The 25490-nt window shown below is 41.0% G+C and overlaps 1 protein-coding gene across 1 annotated transcript; it reads right to left on the bottom strand.

Annotated features, from left to right (window-relative positions):
- Positions 1–2350: 2350 nt before the first annotated feature.
- Positions 2351–24502, bottom strand: slc25a25b (solute carrier family 25 member 25b). Its single transcript, XM_026172715.2, has 10 exons — positions 23673–24502; positions 11157–11283; positions 10448–10535; positions 8299–8410; positions 7791–7949; positions 7557–7709; positions 7310–7417; positions 3851–4018; positions 3608–3758; positions 2351–3038 (listed from the first exon to the last, which is right to left on the bottom strand). The coding sequence occupies exons 1-10, from the start codon at positions 24027–24029 to the stop codon at positions 2854–2856; spliced, it is 1608 nt and encodes a 535-aa protein (XP_026028500.2). The 5' UTR covers positions 24030–24502; the 3' UTR covers positions 2351–2853.
- Between the last annotated feature and the right edge of the window lie 988 nt (positions 24503–25490).

The raw sequence follows: 25490 nt of genomic DNA, 5'->3' as shown, positions 1-25490 counted from the left end.
TTTCAAACATTTTATATAATAGTGGAATTTGTACGTTCTTTGACTTTTTTTTTTTTGCTCCTTGCCCTTTTGCCTATCCATTAGTTAGCAAGTGCAATTAGTGCCCTTTAGCACGTCTATGTAGATGCTGCTATAAATAAATATAGACTCAGTATCATCTTCATACTTATTTAGCTACATAGCCAGGGATGCAACCCTCTAAATTACCAGTATAGCCTATAGTTAGGTAGGTGCTTGTGTTATTTTACAACCTATCATCTGTACAGAGATTTGAACTTGTTCTCTTTCAAACCTCACGCAATATCTTTAACACTTACATTAAGAACCAGTACAGCAGGAGCTAATCTCAGTGGGTTAATTCAGTCACTTCCACGGCTTTACTCATTATTGCCAAGGAGAGAGAAATGTTTTCATTGCTGTTTTTCTGTATGTTGACAGGATTGATGTCACTGACTTAATTGACAAAATAAAAGAATAATACGAAGCAAAAATTGCATGTACTTAAATAAAAATCTAATAGAAAACTGAATATACAGAATTATAACATATATATTTTAAACAATTTAGCATTTATCCAATTTGATTCACTGTTTACATTTGAAACATTTTGGGCTTCTGTATAACTGAAGGTATGTTAAAGCCAAAAATAAAAATTCTGCCACCATTATCATGAGTACTGTGAAAACAGCAAAAGCACTAAATAACATTTTCACACCGTTTCAGTCAATCATCTTGACTTCTCTGTAAAAATAAATAAATGAATACAGTAGTAAATACATTTAAAGTAAAAAAGGAATGCTATCCTATAGTGTTCAGGTGGATTTATGCGTGTAACACAAGGCACTCTTGAGATGATCATATAATACAGACATCAGTCAGGTGGAGAGTGCCGCCTGGGCGCCGTACCACTTATTTTATGGAGTGTTTATATAAAAATGGAAACATGGCTTTCATTTATAATTATCAATTTCCATTACAGTTTTGAGAGGTGAAGCTTTTGAGAAACCAAACAGCGCTCTGGGACATGTTAGCAAAATAAGATCAGTGTGATAACACAACATTCAGTTTCAACTTCAGCTGAGAGGAAGTCAATAAAGGTTTTGCTTTAAGCATTTTTCAATTTGAAAAACTAATGCAGAGGTGTCTGTTGTTTTGGATTTGCATTATGAGTGCAAACCTTTTCACTGCATGGGCATTACTACTTTGTGGCTCAACAATGCTAATTTCTTGGGTCAGTGACTCTCCCTGTAGCAGTGTTTTGTTTGCTGTGGTGACCTTCTTTCTCTCAGAACAGAATTCTGCACAATACGTCTGTTATGGTCAGATCATGTTGTATCTGCCGAAATTAAAACAAAACTGAATACAAAAAACAAACGATTCCATCTCACTGTTTATGACCATAGACTGAATGTAACAGAGCTCTTTATCCAGCGTGTCGAAAAGTCCCTAGATGATCGTTCTGTTATTGTTTCATTGTTTCATTTTTTTTCCTATTTTTCTGTGAAATTCCTCTGCAAACTTATATGAGAGTCCTTATTAGGGCCATTCTACATTTAAAAAACAAAAAGCAGACGTAAATGACAGTGGATAATGATTTTAAATGGAAAAAACCTGGACTGACAAGTATGCAAGAAAAAAAAAACTTGGATATTCTCAATGATTGTAGTGGTAAAGAAAGAAAGAAAAAAATTTACACACATCAAAAATAATCAGACCAAATTATGGTCTGTTTTTTCCCTCTTTGTTGTCAAGAAACCACATCAATCATACAAAAGATACTGTGGGGGTGACATATGGACACAGCTTCTTGGTCTGAAAAGTGAAGTCAGTGCTAAAGTGCCTTAAACCTGCTTTCTTTTTAATGCCTTTTCCTTCATTCTTCTGGCTGCAAAGACTTGTGGTTATTTACAGGTCTTTGGGAAAACGGCCTTCAGCACCCTTTTTATGTGACCCCAGTGAACACTTTCCTTTATGGGCTTCAGGTCATATTGAACGCAACATGAAGTTTACCTTACCTTGTAAATAACGATTGTTCTAAGTTTCAAAACACCAAGATGCCAATGGAAAAAAATACTCTCAGCTCAGGGATCAGAATGAGACTTCACTAACCAATGGCACAAGTCGCAGTTTCACTGTCTGAGTTGGTTTCCTCGATTTGCAGCAATAACTTTTCATAGGACATCGATAATAACTATTTTAAGCCTATTTTAATACTTATTACTTTAATCTCAGGGATAGTGAACACTTCCCTTGGTTCTGTAATTAGTATTTGCTAGAATGGCCCTAATCACTTTGGATCACGTTAATCCTTTATTTCATTATATACTGATTTTAGCTTAAAGTAAACCAGTTTCTCTTGTTTGTATCATCTCCGTTTTAATGCAGCCAAATCGACCATTTATCTACCGTTTTAAATCCAGTTACAGCTTCACAGACAAAGCTGATAGTGTATGATATCATATGCTGACAGCAATATGATGATATAGTGTCATGACTGAGCAAAGCCCACCAGGATCAAGATTCTTCCTTTCCAGAGACGCAGGACTGTTCCTTTCACAGTACTCAGCAGCAGGCACATGTTCCAGTTCTAGCAGTAATTCAGAGTCATGTAAACACTTGTTAAACTGAGACTCACAGGTGCTGAAACACCACCGAGCTGCTAAAAGAAAGCTTAAGAGAACAACTAACAGACATGACTTCAGTCAAGTTTTTTCTCTCTTCAAATCACACATCTCAGCTTTGTCCTTCATTTTCTGCACTAAAATATGTTGAACTGTAGCTGGTCATTTCAGACCACAAACAAACAAACAAAAAAACCTTTGGCCACTTATTTTCTTCTGTCTGCCTCCCTGGTCACTTTGACTGGACTCCCAGCGTGATCTTCAGGTACTCGTAGACCACGTAGCTGATGCTGACAGATGGGATGACCTTCATGAAGTTGGGTGCCAGGCCTCGGTAGAGTCCTATTGCTCCCTCAGTCCTAATAATGTGTCTGAACAGTCCTGTCATGTTCATCTGAGGACCTCCTCCCAGAGAAGCTGTAGGAACAAAGGGAAGATGATGCCATCAAACAACACATCAAACACATCTTTTTACTTTTGTCCTTTACACCTCAAACCAGTATTTGTATCAATAAATCCTGAATATGTGCCTACAGCACTTTTACAAATTCTTTATTCTACATTTAGTGGTAACTGCTCCAAAATTCTGCTATGGATAAAAATTTTGGTGACTGTTAAGTTGTCTACGTTGAATAAATACAAATGGAGAACAAAACATTGCATTCAGAGGGGATGATGAATACAAAAATTAAAAGATTTGGGGTAATATTTTTAATAATACGCTATGAGAAGAAAACTTTAATCATTCACAAATCATCGTTAATCGCAGAAACCCAACAGTTCTTGTAGCAGCCTTAGGCCTTAACCTTAGGCTGTCAATCCCCATAGACTCTCACTTTAAAACCTCCAACTTTACAGCATTAAACCTGGTATAATAACCATGTGGACCCTCTTCAAAACAGCTGTACAAAGTTGTGTGTGCATGTGTGTGTGTGTATATATCTTTGTTGTCTTATGCAGTGCTGTTGAGCTCTCCAGTGACTGACCTTGTGCCTGCATTCGAGTCCTGACCAGAGCGAGTGGGTAGCTGGCCAACTGTCCACATGTGCTGGAAGTAGTGCCACAAGCGAGTAGCACAAACACTCCTGGATCAGCACTATCTGTAGCGTAGTTCTGCAACCACGAATTCTTCAGAGTCTGTCATAGGAGAGGTGAACATAGAGGTTAGACTTAACTAATAAACCCCCCCCAAAAAAACAAAAAACTATCACCCAGCAATAGTAGCAAACCTCATACACAGCCAGGTCGATGCCAGCATAGGGAATGATGCCCAGCATGTTTGGGATGTAGCCCTTGTAGAAAGCTGCCACGCCTTCCCTCTGGAAGATATGTTTAGCACAATCTTGGAGGCCCGAGTATTGACCCGTCTTCCTCAGGGCTAACCGTGTCTTCAGGACCTGAATGCACAGGAAGTAATGCCACACCTTGTAAAAAACAGAAAATCTGCACTTCTCACCCAGGAATCAGTTGTACTTACAATAACATAACAAGCCAGAGGAAAAATAAAATTAACATTTTTCAAATTCATGTTATGAACCTCATTCCCATATACCACATATTCACACTGAAGGTCATCAGTCACAAGACAAGGAGGTTCTGAGACACGCTATATGGATGAAACTATTGGGCCACACATCGTAATCTTTAATTTCAGGTGTTTTGAGCCCCATTGCAGATGCATAAAGCCAAGGAACTGACTGTGAAATTTGCCTTTACAAAGAATTTGTGAAAGATAAAGAGTTGACTGAAATAACAGGATGCCAGTGTTGGAACGAGTTAGTTGAAATTTCTTCCCTTCTAGATCAAGAGTAAGTGGTATTGTTGAAACCTGGAAGTGTTTAGGAACTACAACAAATAAGTCAGACCATGTAAAGTTCCAGAATGTGGCTGCAGAGTGTCACCAACACTCTGAATGAAGAACCACATTTCCAAACCTCTTCTGGAAGAACAAAAACAGCACCAGGAGCTTCCATGGCGAGAACAAAATGGCGCCGGTGAGGTCGGCTGCCGTGCTGGATGCTCTGCCCTAACTTCTCCACTTTTTCGTCACTTTTTGCTATATCTGCGATAATCTTGCATGGGCATCATGCAAAACACACAAATCCGCTATCTCAAACGGACATTTCACAACCTTCACCAGCACATCAACTGCCCCACCCGGGGCACGAGGACATTAGACCACTGCTACACCCCGTTCAAGAACTGTTACAAGGCTCAACCCCTGCCGGCATTTGGAAAATCGGACCATTCCGCCATCTTCCTCATACCTGCTTACAAACAAAGGCTAAAGCAGCAACCACCAATCAGGAGGGAGGTCGCTCGCTGGACGGACCAATCGGTGGCCGCTCTGCAGGACGCACTGGATGACGCAGACTGGGACATGTTTCGGCGCAGCTCTGATGACATCAACATGTTTACGGAAGCGGTTGTGGGATTTATCGGGAAACTAGCGGACGACACAGCAGAAAGAACTATCATCCGAACGTTTCCCAACCAGAAGCCGTGGGTGGATAAAAACATCCGCGACGCTCTGAGATCACGCACCGCTGCCTACAATGAAGGGCTTGTCTCCGGTAATATGGACCTATACAAGGCTGCGTCCTACAACGTGCGCAGCGCGGTCCGAAAGGCAAAGCGGAGCTACGGGGAAAAACTAGAGTCACAGCTACGACAGTGCGACTCTAGGAGCCTGTGGAAAGGACTGCGGACTATAACGGACTATAAACGACCAGCTTCTTCAATGATGAATGCCGATGCTTCACTGGCTGATGAGCTGAACACGTTTTATGCTCGCTTCGACGCCGCAGCAATTAAAACAACAAACGGCTGCTCGCGCTCGGAGTGCACCAGTGAAGAAAATGCATTCGTCATCACAGAGCATGCCGTGAGGAACACCTTCAGGAGGGTGAACACCAGGAAGGCAGCAGGACCAGATGCAATCCCTGGCCGGGTCCTTAGAGCCTGCGCTGATCAACTAGCACCGGTGTTCACGGAGATCTTCAACCTCTCCCTGGCCCAAGCTGTGGTTCCCACGTGCTTCAAACAGTCCATTATTGTCCCTGTTCCAAAGAAACAACAGCCCGCTTGCAACAATGACTACCGTCCAGTAGCACTGACTTCAATTGTGATGAAGTGTTTTGAAAGACTGATGAGAGATCACATCACTTCTTCACTTCCTCCCACCATCGACTCACTTCAGTTTGCTTACCGGACTAATCGTTCCACAGACGATGCCATATCTCACCTGCTCCACACATCCCTGAGTCACCTGGACACTGGCAGAGGGAATTATGTTAGGATGCTGTTTGTGGACTACAGTTCAGCATTCAACACAATAATTCCCTCTAAGCTTTTCACCAAGTTGACGGATCTAGGACTCAGCTCATCACTGTGTCAGTGGATCCTCAACTTCCTCACAGACAGACCCCAATCAGTGAGGGTGGGAAAACAAGTCTCCCCCTCCATCTCACTCAGCACTGGAGTGCCTCAGGGCTGTGTTTTAAGCCCCCTGCTGTACTCACTGTACACTTATGACTGTGTTGCCACATCCGACACCACCTCCATTGTCAAGTTTGCTGACGACACTGCTGTTGTGGGCCTGATCTCCGACAACATCGAGACGGCCTACCTGGAGGAGATTAGGAACCTGGAGACCTGGTGCCAGGAGAATAACCTCCTCCTAAACATCAGCAAGACTAAGGAGCTGATCGTGGACTTCACTACAAAGCAGGCGAGGAATTACAAACCCTTCATCATCAGTGGCACGCCAGTGGAGAGAGTGGACAGTTTCCGATACCTGGGTGTCCACATCACTCAGGACCTGTCATGGTCCTGTCACATCAACACCCTGGTTAAGAAAGCCCGTCAGCATCTCTTCTTCCTCAGAAGACTTAGAGACTTCCATCTGCCACTGAAGATGCTCAAGAACTTCTACTCCTGCACCATCGAGAGCGTCCTGACGTCAAACATCTGCACCTGGTTTGGGAACAGCACCAAGCAGGACAGACGAGATCTGCAAAGGGTGGTGCGCTCGGCAGAACGCATCATTCAATCAGAGCTCCCTGACCTGCTGTCCATCTACACCAAGCGGTGCAAGTCCAAAGCTAGGAAGATTATGATGGACCTCTCCCATCCCAACAATGGACTCTTCTCACTGTTGAGGTCTGGGAAGCGCTTCCGCTCCCTTAAGGCCAAAACAGAGAGAATGAAGAGGAGCTTCTTCCCCCAGGCTATTCGGGGCCTGAACCAGGTGTAGGACTGGACTCTCCCAAACACGTCACTATAAGACTGGACTCTCACACACGTCACCACACGCACCACCACACATTTCCTATAATCCTATAATTCCTATAATTTATAATCCTTATCTTTATAATCTCTTCTGCTATTTGCACATTCTTTACTGTAAATTCCTAAGTTAATTTGTAAATTTTTGTAGTAAATTGTAAATATTGTAAAACTTTTCTTCTGTCATTTAATGGTCGGGCATTGTACAGCTACAAGCATTTCACCCCCATGTCATACTGTGTATGGTTGTGTGTGTGTGACAAATAAAATTTGAATTTGAATTTGAAATGGCAGAGCAGTCCAGTGTATTTCAGCATACAGTAAGTTATAAGTTGCTGCCTAGCTACAGCTATTGTTAAACTGATGTCTTGCTTTATTTTTTGTGTTCATTGTTCTCTCACCTCCATGGGGTATATGCTGCTCTGAGCGATCGCTCCAGCCAGAGAGCCGGCCAACAGTCTCTCTGTGATGCCCAACGTCTCCTGGTTACTTCCCATCAGTCGCTTAATCTGATGGACAGATGTCAGTGTTGTTTAGCAGCAACATAAAAGTCAGACCAAACAAATTCACTCTGCTATGAGCTATGCAAAAAAATACAAATTACATATTTTTATCTTTCATATTCCATTAACGCTTGGTTTTGTGTACCTGTTCATAAGCCACAAACTTTATTGCAGACTCAGGGGCAATTTTGAGGACGTTGATCCCGTTGCCTCGCCACAGAGACCTTACACCACCCTCTCGGATCATCTGAGAAAAGCCACCAGCGATGCGCATACTGTTGCTCTTGGAGGAGTGAACCTGGGCGAGTGCGATGAAATGCTTATTAGCCGTCTTCTCCTTTAACTGAGAAAAATGAAAACTGCAATAGTTGTGTTTTACCTGCATGAGAACTTTCAGACGGTCCAGTGGTGCTGTGCAAGTTCGAGACACTGCACCAGCCCCTCCTCCAGCCACTAGGTGTCGCCATAGCATACCCATTTTCTTCTCCTCTGCTGTGAACTCATCAGGAACCATCAGACTCTCCCCTACATCAAAGATCTGTGGAGGAAGCAGCCGTTTTTAGCCTGGACACATAAGTTACAGCATTGACAGGGAAACACCATGAGAAAATACCAGTCAAGCAAAAGAGAAAAACCCTTATTCAAGTGGGATTAGTGTCTCTATTACTTAAATTTTCCTCATATCCTATATATAAACTATCCTATTATTAAACTGGCAATTTTTTTCATTTGAACATTCCTTTGTTATTTTTTCAATAATTTAAAATTAATCAAAACGTCAACATGCCCATCACATACAATATGTACACAATTAAAAACAAGTGGAAATCACGTGATTTGCTTTGTGATTGTTGTGTTGCTACAGGATGGAGAGGAGGAGTGTGTACCGAGGAGTGTTTCCAATAAAGAATAATCTCAGGGATGTTGTCAGCTGGATGCAGGAGGTGGTAGTCCCGCCACTCATTCCAGTCAATGGTCATTGTTCCATTTTTATCCATACTGCACATGCAAGAGAGAACACAGCGGACAGAGTATAAGAGATGTGATGCTTTTAGGAGGAAACACAAGCAGTTTGCTCACATGCACTGTTTATTCTCAGTAATTTAGACATTTGCCTCCATGGATTCAGATGCAGTTTGTTGTAGCAGGATGCTTTTCTTTAGCGATTTGTGCTAAACCTGTATCATTACAATTAAATGTTGCATTTTTACGTCACTGGAATACACTGAAGCTGAAAACTGATAGTCAGCACTCAGACATGCTGACTATGCATTGGTGATTTGTGCAGCGTTGGCTGAGCAAGCAGACTATAGAAGCTACTACTTACTACATAATAGGGGCCCAGATATGACCCCTCCTTATTCTGAGATCAGCCAGAGAAAAGGAGACAAAGACAGACACGGAGGAGGTTAGAGGAAACAGACATGATCACACTGAACCTTGACATAAAGCAGAAATTAGAAACATGAGTGGAGACGGGAGTGACAAACAGAACAATCACAGGACAATCTGACAGCAACACCACAACACTTTTCCTTTTCAAGACTTGATTAAAATTGGAATTAAAAATGACAAAGTTATGTTTGTGCTCACAATACCACCTACCTGGCTGTGATACCTGTTTTTATTTTTAGCCATTGTGGAGGGCAAAAGTTGTACAGTCCATAAACCTCATGTGTGTTCTCCCTAGTAGTACTAAATGCATAAAATTAGGCTGCTGAAAACACTGAATAAAACGTTGTACATTTACAGTTCAGTATTCAATATTGCATAAAATAAACTATTTACAAAGTTTCTTTGAATGACAGAGATGCAGAAATGTCTGCATGTGTCTAAATGAGTCTCAGAGGTCCGAATGTGCCCTTGAAGCCATTTATAATTCTTAACTTGTTTGATCTGCTGCTCACCACATAACCGCATAAGCAGAAATTTTGGACTTTACTGTATTTTCATAAGTTTTGCAGCTTTTCCTAGTGATTAAAAACCCCTTATGGCCATTCACACTACAGAAAGTAAGAGGCAATAAATAATTAATTTGTTGAAGCCCAACGCCACCGGTACTGGAGGTGAGAGGGAGAACATCTGCTTTATCGGGGTGTACCACCAGATCTGTTATTTAAATATAGACATGTGTGGTATCCACAGAAAAGTCAGAATCTCAGTTAAAAGCTCACAAAGCCATTTCAACAACCACCAAACAGCTAAAACAGCAAACAATTAAAGAGCAGGTAAACAAATTCCGCAAAAAGATGTAAACACAAAGCGTGGATCTTTCCGTTCACCCCATGGCACATACATGGACATGCCATCGGTTGCTGAAATGAAATTTCCCAGAAGGGTGGCTGGCCTCTCCCTTAGAGATAGAGTCCTCCATATTAAAAGGAGCCAGTCGAGGTGGTTCAGGCATCTGATAAGGATGCTTCCTGGATGCCTCATGGGTGATGTGTTCCAATAAGGTCTACAAAAGCAGTGTGTATTAGAGGTTTGTAGGTGACTGGTCTCTTGTTAATTTTTATTGTATTATGAGAGAGCGGTTTGGGAAAGTTATATAGTGATATATTAGCAACTGTAAACTGTGAGTAGTTCAAAGGACAGGAATGCATGAGTAGATAATACCAGAAGTATTGAAGGAAAAAAGTTTTGTTCAAAGTCCAATTGGATGTATGCCATTGTATCTGAATAACTGACTGCGTTCCCAGAAGAGATTGAAATTATCAGTAAAGGAGAGGCTGATGTCCCAGGTGTGCACTGACAGTAACCTCCTGAAATACCCAACACTGCAGGAATTGGACTGGACACAAAAATGTGCAGATCTCTGTCTGTACTTTTCTTGACAGAAATGGGATGCTTCAGATGTGATGATGAAAAGTTAAATTTCCATTTACTGACCCAGTTAATCCAAGACGTGCACGTGTCAAAGAGGCTAAAGAAAACAGTGCCGCTAACTTTATTACCACAAATGTGACACCCCAAAAAAATGATGCTGCCTAACCATTTTGATAGATATGTGTTCAGTGGATGACAGCATTATCTAACCTTCTAAGAATCTTCTCTGCCTGTTCCTCAGAGATGTTCACTCCCAGGTCACGCAGAGACTGCATGATTTCTTGTGAGTCAATTCGACCTGCAACACAAGAAGTTATTAGCCATGGCTACTGCAACGATTTCTCACAGACATTAAAATCAATTCAAATTCATTCACAATCCTATGTCTTCTGCATTTCTTTAGGATTAAGATCAAGTCTAAAAGAAACCATCTGTTCCTATCAGTTATTCAAAAACAAGCATGGGCTCAGCACTCTGGTTTAAGAATCCAATACTTACGAACTATGACCACAGAAGGAACTGTTGGCACTGCTCAGAAAATGCTTCAAACTCTGCTTTAACTTTTAACTCAAGAATAGTTTCTTCCCAAAAGCCATAACCACCCTGAACTCACACATGTACTGACAACACAGTTCCACCCCCCAATCTAAGAACTTCCCTCTATACACAGACTACACAACTACCATTACAATTACATGCAATAACCCACACTGTAAACAGACAACACAATTAAATTCCCCCCGATTTGTATATTTGATATTTTTTGAATACTGTTCATATGTATATGGCACTGCAGAACTGTGCACCTCGTCCCCTTTCGTTTCCCACATGTCTGCACTAAGTAGGAGATGCTCTGTATCTCATTGTACATGTGTATAGTGACAATAAAAGGCATTCTATTTCTAACAAACTGCCTTACCATCATTCTTCCTGTCCAAACTCTTGAAGACCAGTCGGAGTTTCTTCTCATGGTCTCTGAGATAATGGACAAATTCCTCAAAGTCTAACTGTCCATCCAGGTCTTTGTCTCCGGCTTTCACTATTTTCTGTGAACAAAGAGAAATCATTTAGATGCCAGCTCATTTAAGTAATGACACACTCTAATAGTATAGCATTATCTGTGTGGAAAGAGTGATTTGACAAACAGCAGTCGAGGTTAGGGTGTACAATCCCCTACCTCGTACCATCTGTGCTTTGTTGACTTGATTTGGAGTGTAGTGTATTTTACAACCACCACACATCTCAGGTTACTATATATTTAAGACTATCCAGGGTGCTTAGTGCTACCAAAGCTTGTCAGGTCAACTGAAAAGGTTGCAAGGAAACAGTTTTAACCGAAACACAATTAAATGCCATCTACTGTCAGGTAATGGGTACAAGAATGGATGACACCTCCTATTAGGAAAGGGGGGTCAACCATCACACAAAAAGATATACTGAAACTGTCTACTTGAACCATCATGAAGTTTTAATATGCTAAGAATGAAGTGAAGTGAAACAACGAAATGAAGTTAGATTTTTTTTTTTAAATCAGCAAAAACATCTTGTTGAGATCATGCTATGACACAGAAGAGCAATTTGACCAGGGTATCTCCTTTTACTGAAAATTACATTATCATCAGAGATTTCGACATACTGAAATGAAACTTTATAGAGGACTATAAAAAAGAACTTATTATACCCTGACCTACAGAAAAAGGAAAAGAGACAAATTTTTTTATTTAAAGTGATATCCATATACTTATGGTGACAATTACAGTAGGCTAAATCATCAAGGTACTTCATATTGGAAAAATAAAGGAAAAACTCCCTTTTAACAGGAACGAAAACCTCAGGGAGGGGAAGTCATCTGCTGTAACCGGTTGGAGGCAAGGGGAAGAAGAGGAGTCTAAAACCTGAAGGCTCTGCCTCCCATTCTACTTTTAAATATCCAAGGAACTACAAGTAAGCCAGCAGTCTGAGAACAAAGTGCTCTACTGGGGTGATATGGTAGTATGAGGTCTTTTAAGACAAGAAGTGGGAAATTAACAGCCCAATGGGGGTGTAATTCACCAGTGCTGGATGATGCAACCATAATAGCTCCATCTGAGCTGAAAGCAATGGTAGGCCCTGTTAAAATATCACAAACCATCACAGAAAACCACACAAAGTGATGCTGCCTCTGTGAGGCAGATTTATGCGCCTCTTGCAGATAGCATCATTGTGTTCTGGTCCACAGACGGTACCCTTCATTAACAATGGTTCATATGGCCATCACACACCTGGTGAATAAGGATTCATATGTACACCTGCTCCTTCCTGGATTTCACTTTTGTTTTGACGAAATCTTCACTGTGCACTCTTGCTGCTATTCTTGTGTCAAAAGTCAGCTGTGACACTTGCCTCCACCCACTCCACCCTGCCTGCACTCCTATCTTCACTTTTCCATTGGCACTGTTGATTGGCAGAGGTCATTGTTACATATTAAACTTTCTAAACCAACTCCAGTCAATTGTGTTAATGATTTAATGCTTGAATGATTCATAGATATCCTGTCTTAGAGTGATGTTGAAAAACTAGTTCATGCATTTATTACTTCTAGGCTGGACCAGTGTAATTCATTATTATCCGGATGTCCTAAAAACTCCCTGAAGCCTTCAGTTAATCCAAAATGCTGCAGCAAGAGTACTGACATGGACTAGAAAGAGAGAGCATATTTCTCCTATATTGGCTTCCCTTCATTGGCTCCCTGTTAAATCCAGAATTGATTTCAAAAACCTGCTCCTCACATACAAGGTCTTGAATAATCAGGCCCCATCTTATCTTAATGACCTTATAGTACCATATCAGCCCATTAGAGCACTTCACTCTCGCACTGCAGGCTTACTTGTTGTTCCTAGAGTATTTACAAGTAGAATGATTTCAGGCCCCTCTTCTATGAAACCAGCTTCCAGTTTGGATTCGGGAAACAGACACTATCTCTACTTGTAAGATTAGGCTTAAAACTTTCCTTTTTGCTAAAGCATATAGTTAGGGTTGGATCAGGTGTCCCTGAATCCTGCCTTAGTTACGCTGCAATGGGGGATTCCCATGATGCACACTGATGTATTTCTTCTTCAGTCACCTGTTTCACTCACTGTGTGTTAATAGACCCCTCTGCATTGAATCATACTTACCGGAGGTTTTTTCCTGTTAAAAGGGAGTTGTTCCTTCCCACTGTTGCCAACATTTTTCTCTGTATGTATTATTGTAGGGTCTACCTTACAATAAAAAAATTTTTTTTAAGATCATATAAGAATGACTTTATTTCTAAACTGCATCCATCTAACTGTACTTTTCTGCTATTGCAGACTCTGATACCTACTAGTGTATCAAGTAACAGACTATTACAATGCAAGAATTTCAATCATCAAAACTGAAGCACAGACCTCATGGTTGGTTTTTACCACAAAGAAGCATAATATTTGTCATAGTGATATAAGTTCTAAGTATAAATTTGTGATTCAAACAAATCCACCCTCATTATAGTTGTTTAGAAAGAAAAACTAACTAACACACACCCACACACACGCACACCAAAATCATGGTTGGTAGTCAGCCCAAGTGTTCTTAAGAGAAACTGCATTTTGGGGGACTACAGTGGGTTTATTTTTCAGTCTTGAAGGTCTCTATTTAATATTATTAGAAAGTTGAACAGTGAAGTAACTCTCACTAAGGCTACGTTCACACTGCAGGCGAAAGCGCATCAAATCCGATTTTTTGACCCTATGCGACCCATATCCGATCATGCTATGACAGTGTGAACGGCGCAAATCCGATATTTTCAAATCCGATCTGGGTCACTTTCGTATGTGGTACTGAATCCGATACATATCCGATGTTTTAGAAAGCGACTGCTGTTTGAACGGTCAAGTCGCATTAAATCCGCCTTTTACGTCACCGACACAAGACTGAAGCCAATTATCAGCGCCCGAGAAGACATCGCGAACGCTTCCTGGCCATCCAGTGTGGATGTCAGTGAAACTGTTGGGAAGACAACGTGAACATTTTATTTGTACTGTATAATCTGCAGATTCTGACAGAAATCTGCAGCTATCATTTGAAGCACCGCTCCTCTCTTAAACAGCAATAAGGATCATTATTAGGTTATTTACATTATTATGTAAATAACAAAATAACTTAAAGCAAAAATTGGGAAACGTGAAGACCGAAGTCTTTATATTAAGGCCATCAGTCAAACAATACTGTTGCTCTGGGTCTAAACAGAGCGCGTTGTGTGTGACATCTTCTTTTGCGCATGCGGGCCGCTTTGAGCGTTCACACTAGAGCGCGTTTGCTGTCGCATTTTATTTGTAGTGTGAACGAGCAGACAAAAAAATCGGATTTGATCAAAAAATCGGAATTGAGCATTAAGACCTGCAGTGTGAACGTAGCCTAAGGGCTATACAGGTCTAGAAAACAGACCTTATTCTACCAGCTTTATCCTACCTGTTGAAGATCTGTAGGTGGTGCCATCATGATTAATACCATGGTCTTCTTTGGAGTAACATTATTCCTGCTGATTTCTTTACCATTAGAGGACTCTTTAGTGCTTTCCTGAAGACTTGCCTGTAGCTCTCTGCAGTTGTTTGCAGTCTCAGACTGTTTCTCTCCTGGCAGCTGGGTTTCAACAGGCTTACATTGTGTCCTGCCAAAAAGTCTCTGGTATAGAAAGCTCAGTATGTCCAGCAGCATCCTCAAACTGGCTCTCCCACACTATTTGGGTGACTGCACTCAGACCAAAAGCAACGGCAACAGTATAGGTCTTGCAAAATGCAGAGAGGTGAACTAGTATTACAAGTGTGGAAAGGCTAGCTAAAGACAGCATGGGGCTGCAGAAAGGATTTCACTCACTTCTCAGACTCAGTGCCTCATATTCTAAGTGCATCTTTTTCCTTATTAAAATGTCCAGGCTCAGGATCACAGCATAAGCTACAGCAGTACAAAACCAAGTTCTCCCATCTAACTCTTACCACACTGCTTCTGAGGCGCAGTTACTTCACGGATCATCAAATCGTTAGATGCAGACAAAAAATATTTTCTGTTGATGCTGATAATGCAATAGAATCAGTAACACACAGTGAGGATTTGCCACTGTGCTAGCTTCAGTATCATCAGCCAGGGAAATGCAGCAGTGAGAGCCTCCAAAACCTGCATCCTCACTGCAGCCCAGCCTGGCCAATCACTGCAGACCATACAAGCAGGTCTGACTGCTTCACCACAGAATGTGGGTCTCCGCCAATAGAGGACAGAGTAGCAGCACGGAAATGAAGCGATGTCACTGACTGTCAATGAACTTAGAGGGATAGGGTTGGCTAAACAGCAGGATTCCCTTCAGCTGCACCTCCCTCCCTGTAAAGAAAATCTGCTGAGTGACGGTTCCTTTTCCTCCCTCCCACACTAGCCTCCTGCACTTGCTCTGAGTCATTCTAAGAGCATTGTCAGCATCAAGCAAGCATTCTGAAGCATCCAAGGCAAACAGATTTTCATTCTCAGCACGTATATAGTTCCTCCTGCTTGGAGAGTTACAGTGTGGCAAAGCAGAGTAGTTCTATTTCTGCATTAAACGCTGCTTTCTTGCAACCGTTTCCTGGCTTACTACCTTACTGACCACACTGTCAACATGGCTCTCTAGACCAGAAAAGAAAAAATATCTCTATGCTTATAGAAGGATAAAACTGGCATTAATTTATAAGTATCTTAACATCAACCAATCAAACAAAATCACAGAAACGTGCATCGTCCCAGTCCACTGGTTACTATTGTAGAAATCTATGACAACAGTTCAAATACCTGTATATAGACAGAAACGAAAAGGTATTCATTTGAAATATTTTAACCTGTTATTTAATATGCTGAGTAATGGTACGTAGCTAGGTAGCACAACAGTCTATTAACTGCAGAGAGGAGCTCCATCACTACATTCAGGAACAGCAAAAGCAGATTAAATGAAAAGGAAAGAGCAGAAATGCTCCAAAATATCTCCTGACCAATAAAAGAGCTGTGTCTGTTGTTTGTAACTAATCAATGTTCAGGAGCCAGTTGTCATACAACAAAATGGGAAGATGTAGGATTACTACATCTTCCCATTTTGTTTGGAAAAAAGGTTTTGTTTTTGAAAGGTAGATGCAACTAGCTTGATTTCACCCACTGCTTGAGAACTCTGCATTTTGAAGCTTCAACTTTGAGCATGCATCAACACATCTGCTATTCATAAATGATGAAAATGTACTGTTTATAAGGTTGGGGAAATCTCCATTCACCTGAGACTGAATAAGTCACTTGGATGAGTAACGAAACATTTCTTCCACTGATCTAAGGATCTTGGAAAAGCGACTGGACTTCTTTAAGTTTCTTGAAGATGTTTCACCTCTATCTGAGAAGCTTCTTCAGTTCTAAGAGCAAATGGTGCATAGTCCCAGATTTTAAGCCCTATTGGGAGTGTCCCATAAGAGGGTTCCCACTGTTTCAATTCCTTGGAATTGTTTGCCATTTTTGCAAACGATTCCCTTATCGATTCCAGTCGCCTCGAATGACGTCACCAAGTTGTGGAGCATCATTTACCTGGCAGGAAACATGGCGCCTAAGCGCCTCAAACACTCAAAAGTTTGATTATACTTTACGAGAACGGATGACAACAGGGCAACTTGCAATACTTGCAAAGTAGATATTTCATTTAAGGGAGGAAACACTACGAATATGCAAAAGCATTTGCTCACAAAACACGCGATGACCTTAAATGAATGTCGTGTTTTTAATTCCGCTCCGGACTCGTGAATCTCAACCCAGCAGCAGCGGTAACGTTTGCACGTCCTCTCCCGTTAATGCGGCAGGTAAATAATCAACTAACAGTGCATATTATGTTAGCGCGTTCTGCCTTATTACAAAACCTTCCATTACTGTGCATTTAGGTGACCATGATGAGAGAGACAGACAGAGTCTGGCTGGCTCAGATGCTGGCAGTTCTCGCTGCAGTCTACCGGTAGCGTCTCCTTTCAGGCCAGGATAGACGAATGTCACCGAGCAGTGACTAAGTTTGTGGTAAAAGGCTTGCACCCATTTGCCACAGCAGATGCCCCTGATTTTCGGTAAGTGAATGTGTTTAATTGTAGGCAGGGACATTACTGGATATTCTTGTGTAATTGCTACTGAATAATTTATGTTATACTTTGTTATTGCTACAGAAGAATATTTATTTTATTATTTTACATTTACCATTTTTTCCTCCAGGGACCTTGTGACACCCCATTGAAGAGCCGTAGGCTGTGGATCTCTTAAGATCTCACTGTTGGGTTTGTAAGGCCATGCTACTCCTAAATTTCTATCTTGTTCAAAGAGAAGATATAAAACAAAGTTCTAAGCTACTTGACCTTAGTGTTCTCCTTTTTAAAAAGAATCGATAAGAGAATCGATAAAGAATCGAATTGTTAAACAGAATCGAAAATGGAATCGTGAAAATCTTATCAACACCCATCCCTAGCCAGCAATTTAAGAAGAACATGCGGGTAAACATGTCACTCCTGGTCCGATTGGGGAGTGGACCAGAGAAAACTACAGATTTCAACATTGTTTTGGCCAAGTTGCACACCGATTCAGCTTTGATTTTACTCAACACTGATTGATGTAACTGGGTGTCATTACTGCTGTCAAAGTGGAAAAAAGCGGTTAGAGACACGAACAGGTTGGTGGTGTACCTGGGGCTTCTGTTTAGGACTACGCTTCCTCCTCACCGTCACCCAGGCATCCTGTTTCCCCGGCTGCTCGTGACAGTCTACCGGGGGTCAGCTAGCTGGGCTAGCTACAGGTTTTTCAAGTGTGCAAAGCCGAGTCTCAAATTCAGTGATCCTGGCCTCCAGAGCTGCAAATAGGCTACATTTATTACAAGTATCAATACTGCTAAGGGAGGCCGAGGAGTAACTAAACATCTGACGCAATGAGCAGGAAAGTGCAGGAGGGACAGGTGGAAAGGCCATGCTGCTAGCGAGTCAGCTACCAGCTAAGCCAGTGAAAGACAGTGAGTGAATACTGTGACCATAAATTAGCAAGTGAATACACGGAGAGTGTGCTTCAGATGAAGCACATGAAGATTACACTATAAAATAAAAAGTTTTCTAAAAGTTCTTTATTAAATTACTATGCAGGTAAGCTACACAAAAACACCATTGTGTATTGTGACAGGAACAGGAAGTGATATTCTACTGCAGAGAGAGCGAAAACCAAGTGACGGATGACATCAAGCTGTATGCCAGGTGTGAACGAAACATCGATTCACTGATCCACGAGGATATACAGCAACAACATTGGAATGTCATTCAGACTGGAGAATTGTAGTCGCATGGCAACAAAGAGAGGGAAGTTAGTCAGAACTGAGGGGCTTACACTACCAGAAGGCAGCATTGCAGTCATCCAGGACGGCTACAAGTACCTGGGAATCCCACGGCAAATGGGATCCACGAAGAGGCCGCTAGGAAAGCTGCAACCACCAAGTACCTGCAGAGGGTAAGGAAATCCTGCTGAATGAAAAGAACAAAATCCAGCCAAACAACACCTACGCCCTGCGAGTGACCAGTCAAAAGTTTGGACACACCTTCTCATTTAATGGGTTTTCTTTATGACATTGTAGATTCTCGCTGAAGGCATCAGAACTATGAATGAACACATATGGAATAATGTAGTAAACAAAGTGTGAAATAACTCAAAACATGTATTATATTTTAGATTCTTCTAAATAGCCACCCTTTGTTTTGATTACTGCTTTGCACACTCTTGGCATTCTCTCAATGACCGTAATGAGGTTGTCACCTGAAATGGTTTTCCAAAAGTCTTGAAGGAGTTCCCAGAGATGCTGAGCACTTGGTGGCCCTTTGCCTTCACTCTCCAGTTCATCTCATCCTAAACCAGTGGTTCTCAAACTTTTCACGAGTACCACCTCATAAAATATATGGCTCTTAAAGTACTACGCTCATGACCGACATTAAAGTACAGTAGTATAGGTCTATTTAACACCATATACAGCTTACATGAGACAATTTTATTTCTTATATAAATGTTATTTATTTTAACTGTCATAAACAGGACGTGATAAGTGGAAATAATAACAACTGTACTGCATTAAAACAATCCAGCGGGTGGGAAATATGGTATTTAACTGTTGACATATGAACAAACTACTCTGAGTTTATCAGGGCTGTTGTGTTGTGCTTTGTATCTTGTTCTATTTAATCCAAACAAGCCCCTAAAACAAGGCAGTGATCACTGTCAGCCTCTCTCGGTTGCTATTACCACTGTTCATTTTAAAGTTCAGTTTTTCAAACTGAACTTTTTTTTAATCGAGTGGAAAAAAGTTGGTGTTCATCCTCCAGCTTCACTGTGTCCATATTATGCTAACACAGCTGTAGCACATAATTATATACCAGCTTACAAACGCCATTTCGGTTTAGTTTCCTGTCTTAATTTATGCCGGAAGTGATAGCAGAGCTGTTTAATTTTTTAGAAATCTCTCAGCCAGAACACGGTACATTATTTAATCTGGAGACTTCCTGTGTACCACTAGAAGGAGCCCAAGTACCACCAGTGGTATGCGTACCACAGTTTGTGAACAACTGTCCTAGACCATCTTGATTGTGTTTAGGTCAGGGGACTGTGGAGGCCAGGCCACCTGGTACAGCATTACTCTCCTTCTTGGTCAAATAGCCCTTACACAGCCCAGAGGTGTGTTTGGCGTCATTGTCCTGTTGAAGAACAAATGATGGTCCAAGTACACAAACTGGATGGGATGGCATGTCGCATGCAGGATGCTGTGGTAGCCATGCTGGTTCAGTGTGCCTTCAATTTTGAATAAATCCCCAACAGTGTCACCACTAAAGCACCCCCACACCATCACACCTCCTTCTCCATGCTTCACAGTTGGAACCATGCATGTAAAGACCATCCATTCACCTCTTCTGCATCACACAAAGACACGGAGGGTGGAACCAAAGATCTCAAATCTGGACTCCTCAGACCAAAGCACAGATATTCACTGGTCTAATGTCCATTCCTTGTGTTTCCTGGCCTAAACAAATCTCTTCTGCTTGCTGATTTTCCTTAGTATTGGTTTCTTAGCAGTTATTTGACCATAAAGGCCTGATTTGTGCAGTCTCTTCCCCATAGTGTGTGTTCTGTCCAATCCCAATATGCTCTTTTTTCTTTTCTCTCAATCCCAACCAGCTGCAGCGGACAGTTGCCCCCTCCCTGAGGCTGGTTTTGCTGGAGGTTTCTTCCTGTTAGAAGGGAGTTTTTTCTTCCCACAAGTGTTTTAATAGTGGATTGCCTTATTGTAGGATTTTATCCCAAATACTGTAGGGTCTATACTTTGATTATAAAGTACCTTGAGGCAACTGTTGTGGTGATTTGGGACTATTTCAATAAACTTGAATGTTTTCAGTGCACCAGAGTTAATGTATTTTTTGTTAAATATGTCAAACAACTTGGGTACAAAATATATAGTGCAGAATTTTTCTGTGTCAAACACATCAGGTTGGATTTGTTGATCCATGCAGTGTTTATAATTCTTTTCAGTCAAAAGGACTTGGTTAAATATGTGACTTATGCTGACATGACATCTGGCACAACAGTGTTTGGTCACAGAGAATTTCTGTCACACCTTCTAATGGTTAGTCAAAAATGTTCTGTCTTTGTCTGTAGGCTTTCCAGGCACAGAGTCACTATTTACAAACTAGATGTTCATTGCAATAAACTATACAGAATACTCCAGTAAAAACACTCGACTTTAATCTGCTTAAAGAAAGGTTCCTGCTGTCAAAGGGGTATAGGATTTCACTATTATCTTCAGAAACATTGAAATTTCATTCTCATTTAGCTGTTGAAGGTGAATCCCATCTTGAACAGCATGTTACATGGTATTAGGAGGACACTGTTATCTGGTATTAAGAGACTATTATTAGCAAACAGTGAGAAAAATTTGTGTGTCACACTGAGAAGAATCAATTCATAAATATTTGAAAAAACATAAATATGGTAACATAGAGTGGTACCTCAATTATTAAGACAGATTTCCAAACAAAATTTTTAACAAGATGCTTGTGTTCAACAAAGCTTTGCCATCATTTGCAACTCTCCTCTCACTCAAAAAACCATAACATCAACTCGTGTCACTCAGGTACAGAAACATGTATCAAACTGAACTAGGAAAGGAATCTCATTGGTCACCGGGACCCAAAACACAAGGTATAGAATTACCAGTTACATTTTCATTTTTTACAAATGTATAAATTTTGTGGAATTTACCTCACGAAGGTTGAAATGGGTTTTTTTCCCCCACTGCAAGTTATACACAGCATAACCCCTTCATTCAACCCAGCAGGCCAACAAAATGAATTTATCCTAGTAGCACACAGCCAAGCTATCTGTATTCCAAGAAAAACAACAACAAATACATAGCTATATCTTTACCATTACAATCAGCAAGGATTCACCAACTAACACACAAGTGAAACGGTTGTGAACCTCAACTGTGCACGTTTCTAGACAACAACACAGTTGAATCATATGTTTCCTGTTTCAGCTGTCAGTTGGTTCTTTCGGGGCTTTGATGTACCAACTTCATCTCCCAGAGACTTCTCTTTGGGATTCTTTCAGTCTTGTGTCTCTCTTTTAGACTCACACAGTCTCATCCCCAATTTCCCTCTGCATCTCAAGCTGTTGTCAAAGTTCCTGCGGTACTGGTCTTGGGGGCATTTTTACCTTGTCTGGAAATCTTTTCTTTTTAAATAACAATTTGTCACATTGAAATGTGACAAATTAACATCCGAAAAACTCAGAAACTGCGACTGAAATATGTACCACCTCCTCCAGCTCATCCAGGGAAAAGTTATTCAAAGCTGGTCCCGGGTCTGCCCCAGCACTTTCTGCTGGTAGAACATGCCTGGTTGGAACACCTTACTCAGGAGGTGCCCGCCTCAGCTGGCTCCTTTTGATGTGGAAAATCAGCAGCTGTACTATGATCCCCTGACTAAATTCCCCATCCTATTGCTAAGGGTAACACTATCCACCTTTCAGTGAAAGCTCATTTCCACCACGTGTATCTGTGATCTCATTTTTCGCCTTAAAACCCCAATAATAATAATGTTAACAAAAAGATCAAGCCCAGATTAATAGATTTAATGTGTTTCTCACCAATGTAGTTGCATCTGGTGGCAGATGCCTGCATAACATTAAGACGCAAGTGATTTCCATTGTTTTTAGGTGGGTTTTTTGGTTTTTTTTTAACATCTAATATTTTTACTTACAGTAGTAAATAGACTGTAGTGAATAGGATTTATTCAATTCAATTTTATTTATATAGCGCCAAAGCACAACAACAGTTGCCTCAAGGCGCTTTATATTGTACAGTAAATTTATGAAGGGGTTATATATATTTAATAATGAAATTACCTCTTTTTGAAGTATCTTTATGACTGTGTATTTGAACCCATACTGTCATTAATCTGGTCTTTTTTGGTCACTTCAAGTAAGTTTATAGAACTGTGATGTTATATTTGTTACAATTTAGCAAAGAGGCCACTTTGCTAAATCTCTGTTAAAGATCTCTGTTAGAATCTCTGTTCACTAATGTCAGTGACACTTATATAGCCTTTATTTACTTGATAAAAAAAGTAACTTTGCCAAAAACTGATGGCAGCAGCTACTTTGTGATAGGAATGCACTTTCTGGCTCTAAACGACTTGATATTCTTTGTTAAACTATGATTGACCTATTTTATAATAGCTTAAGTTCCAGCAGTCATTTTTTGGCAAATACTGGAAATCACTTTTTGGCACAACACCTGCCATGGGTATCAATTCAAATGTAAAACAATTAAGACTAAACGACTAGTACATCTGGTAGCAATTAGTGACAATAGCAACGATTACTTGGTTGGTCAACTAGTTGTGCAGATCCCTAGTATTTTGGCACTTCTTATGTATGAGATATTTTAAATATAAAATATGCACTGTACCATTTAACACCCTTTAACATGGCATTGCTTATTGACAGTGCTATCACTATTATCTCAGTTGATATATCTTAATGTTTTTGGTGTACAAGTAACTAAATCCTTTGTTACTAAATGACATGTCAGTCTGTATTTACCCCAAAGCTTGTTCAGTGCATTTGTACTTTTTTCCAGTTGTTTCAAGCCATGCCCTGGTGTCATCTGACTCCCTTACCTACTCTCCTATTTAAATAACTCTGAGCACCAGTTCCATTTCATTGTCTCACCCTGCATTCATGTTCACTCTTCTTAAATGAAAAATTTACAATGAATGTGGTGTCTTTCCGTGGGAAATGCTTTGAAATTCTGTTATTACACACAAAAAGGGAAGTGAAGACACTATATATCATGCAACGGAGCATCCGAGCTGTGTCCACTTACCATGAGCTCATGTTCAGTGCGATGTACTCCTAACTTCTTCAGCCCAATTGTCAAGTCGTTCACACAGATGCCTCCATCCCCGTTCACATCCAGGACCTGGAAGAGCACTTTGAGTCTGTGCTCCTGCTCCGAACCCCCACATATGTCACATGGATGCTCTCCTTCGTCGGTGTGCCACACGCCGGAGGCTGACTGTTGGGTTACTGGTTTAGATGGTGATGCATCCGAGGGAGGGACGGAGGGGGGAACCCTGCCTCCACCACCAGGGTCGGCCCCTGGATGTGTGTCTGTCGACCGACACTGGCAGAATACACCACTGAGCAAAGAGGGCATCAACGAGCCCTGCTGGTGCATCATGTGTCCGCCTCTCCCGAACAGCTTGACCCTGTACTAACCTAAGGCTGAATCGCCTTTATATCGCGAGTCCTGACTACTACGTCACCACGTGCCTCTATTAAAGTCGACGGCTTTCACTTGGCGTACAACGCACACTTTTCACCACTAACACAACCGTGAAGCTCACACACAAGCACAAATTCCACTTGAGTCCATCAGCTCAGCTAGCTATTTTCAACGTTAGCGAGTGAAAGATGCCGGCGAAACGAGACGCGTCGATATGATGAGAATTCTGCTGTCTGCTCTCTAAGCGTCTATTAAAATGTCTCCACAGCAGCGTATGTTCGACTTCCTCCTATTACAAACAATACGGTTCCATTCTGAAGTCCCCTTTTAGTTTTTATTTCAATATCTAGGCACCCGGCAACTTACCGCCCATTAAAAAGAGCAAGACATTTGTCTGCTGAGCCCGGTACACCCGAAGTCTCGCTACATAACGCGAGATTACAACACGAACCGGTCTAAGATTGGGGTTTTTGCCTGCGTGACTACTGACACGCAGACAGGCTTCACTTGGAGGCGCAATAAATGGCTGAAGAGGGAATTTAACGGAATTCTGCATATATGTAATAAAATTCTGTCAACAAGGGGAAAAGAGTTAGAGAATAGCCTTCTGATTGAAAACGTAAGCGCATGGAAGGAAGAACTGAAAGAGAGAGCCATAGATTTAATCTTTGAATCCATTCATGCAGATTTCATGTTAAAAAAAAAACCCCAAACAAGATTAATATTTATTCTTTTATATTATATATAATATGATAATACATGTCTTTTACACGTGTTAGTGATCATCGTCACTCAAAATTTAAAGGATTTTTGTAGGATTTAATAAACTATTCAACAAAAGTCTTCATGTTGTGGCAAACAGCAAAAAAAAAAAAAGAAAGAAAAGAAAGAAAAGAAAAGAAAAAAGGAAAAAAAAGAGAGAGCTAAAAAACAGAGCTGCATGGGAGCTGCAGACTCCCGGCACAAAAACACACTCTTTTCTTTTTTTCTCCTTGCATTTGGTAGGGGTGCTGTGGCGTCTGATTTCAGCTCATGACACACTGTAGCGTGCAAGTGTGCATGAAGGAAAAAGCATTTTTGATTATTTCTTATGTTCATGCAGATAACTGAAGAAACTTAGCAATGCAGTTAATGACACAATTGTAACTGTATATCTCTGTTTCCAAATATGCCAAATATGCTTCCAAACCAACTTCCTTCCAAGCCAAAGACTAGAAAATATGACGACCCTTATCTTGCCTTTGGCTTCACCTGCACAATGGTGGTGCGAAGGTAGGTATTCCCGACAGCACGCGCTGGGCTGTCCAAATCATGGAAAAACAGTATCCCACATTATTGAATTTTAGTTCACAAACGCTTCTTATAATGAAATTTAAAACAAAGGGGGGCCAAGCAAAAAAAGTTTGGGAACCACTG

The sequence above is a fragment of the Astatotilapia calliptera genome, chromosome 7 (assembly GCF_964374335.1).
Source record: "Astatotilapia calliptera chromosome 7, fAstCal68.1, whole genome shotgun sequence".
NCBI classification, from domain to species: domain Eukaryota; kingdom Metazoa; phylum Chordata; class Actinopteri; order Cichliformes; family Cichlidae; genus Astatotilapia; species Astatotilapia calliptera.
The sequence above is the reverse complement of the archived record's forward strand: the minus strand, read 5'-3'. Positions and strand labels throughout refer to the sequence as shown.

Bases quoted from the DNA above. Each gene is read 5' to 3' on its own strand.
- slc25a25b (XM_026172715.2), bottom strand. From the start codon at position 24,029: ATGATGCACCAGCAGGGCTCGTTGATGCCCTCTTTGCTCAGTGGTGTA. The intron at 11,284-23,672 runs GTAAGTGGACAC...CTTTGTTCACAG, and splicing joins GCACTGAACATGAGCTCATG to AAAATAGTGAAAGCCGGAGA. The intron at 8,411-10,447 runs GTTAGATAATGC...TTGCATGTGCAG, and splicing joins GCAGAGAAGATTCTTAGAAG to TATGGATAAAAATGGAACAA.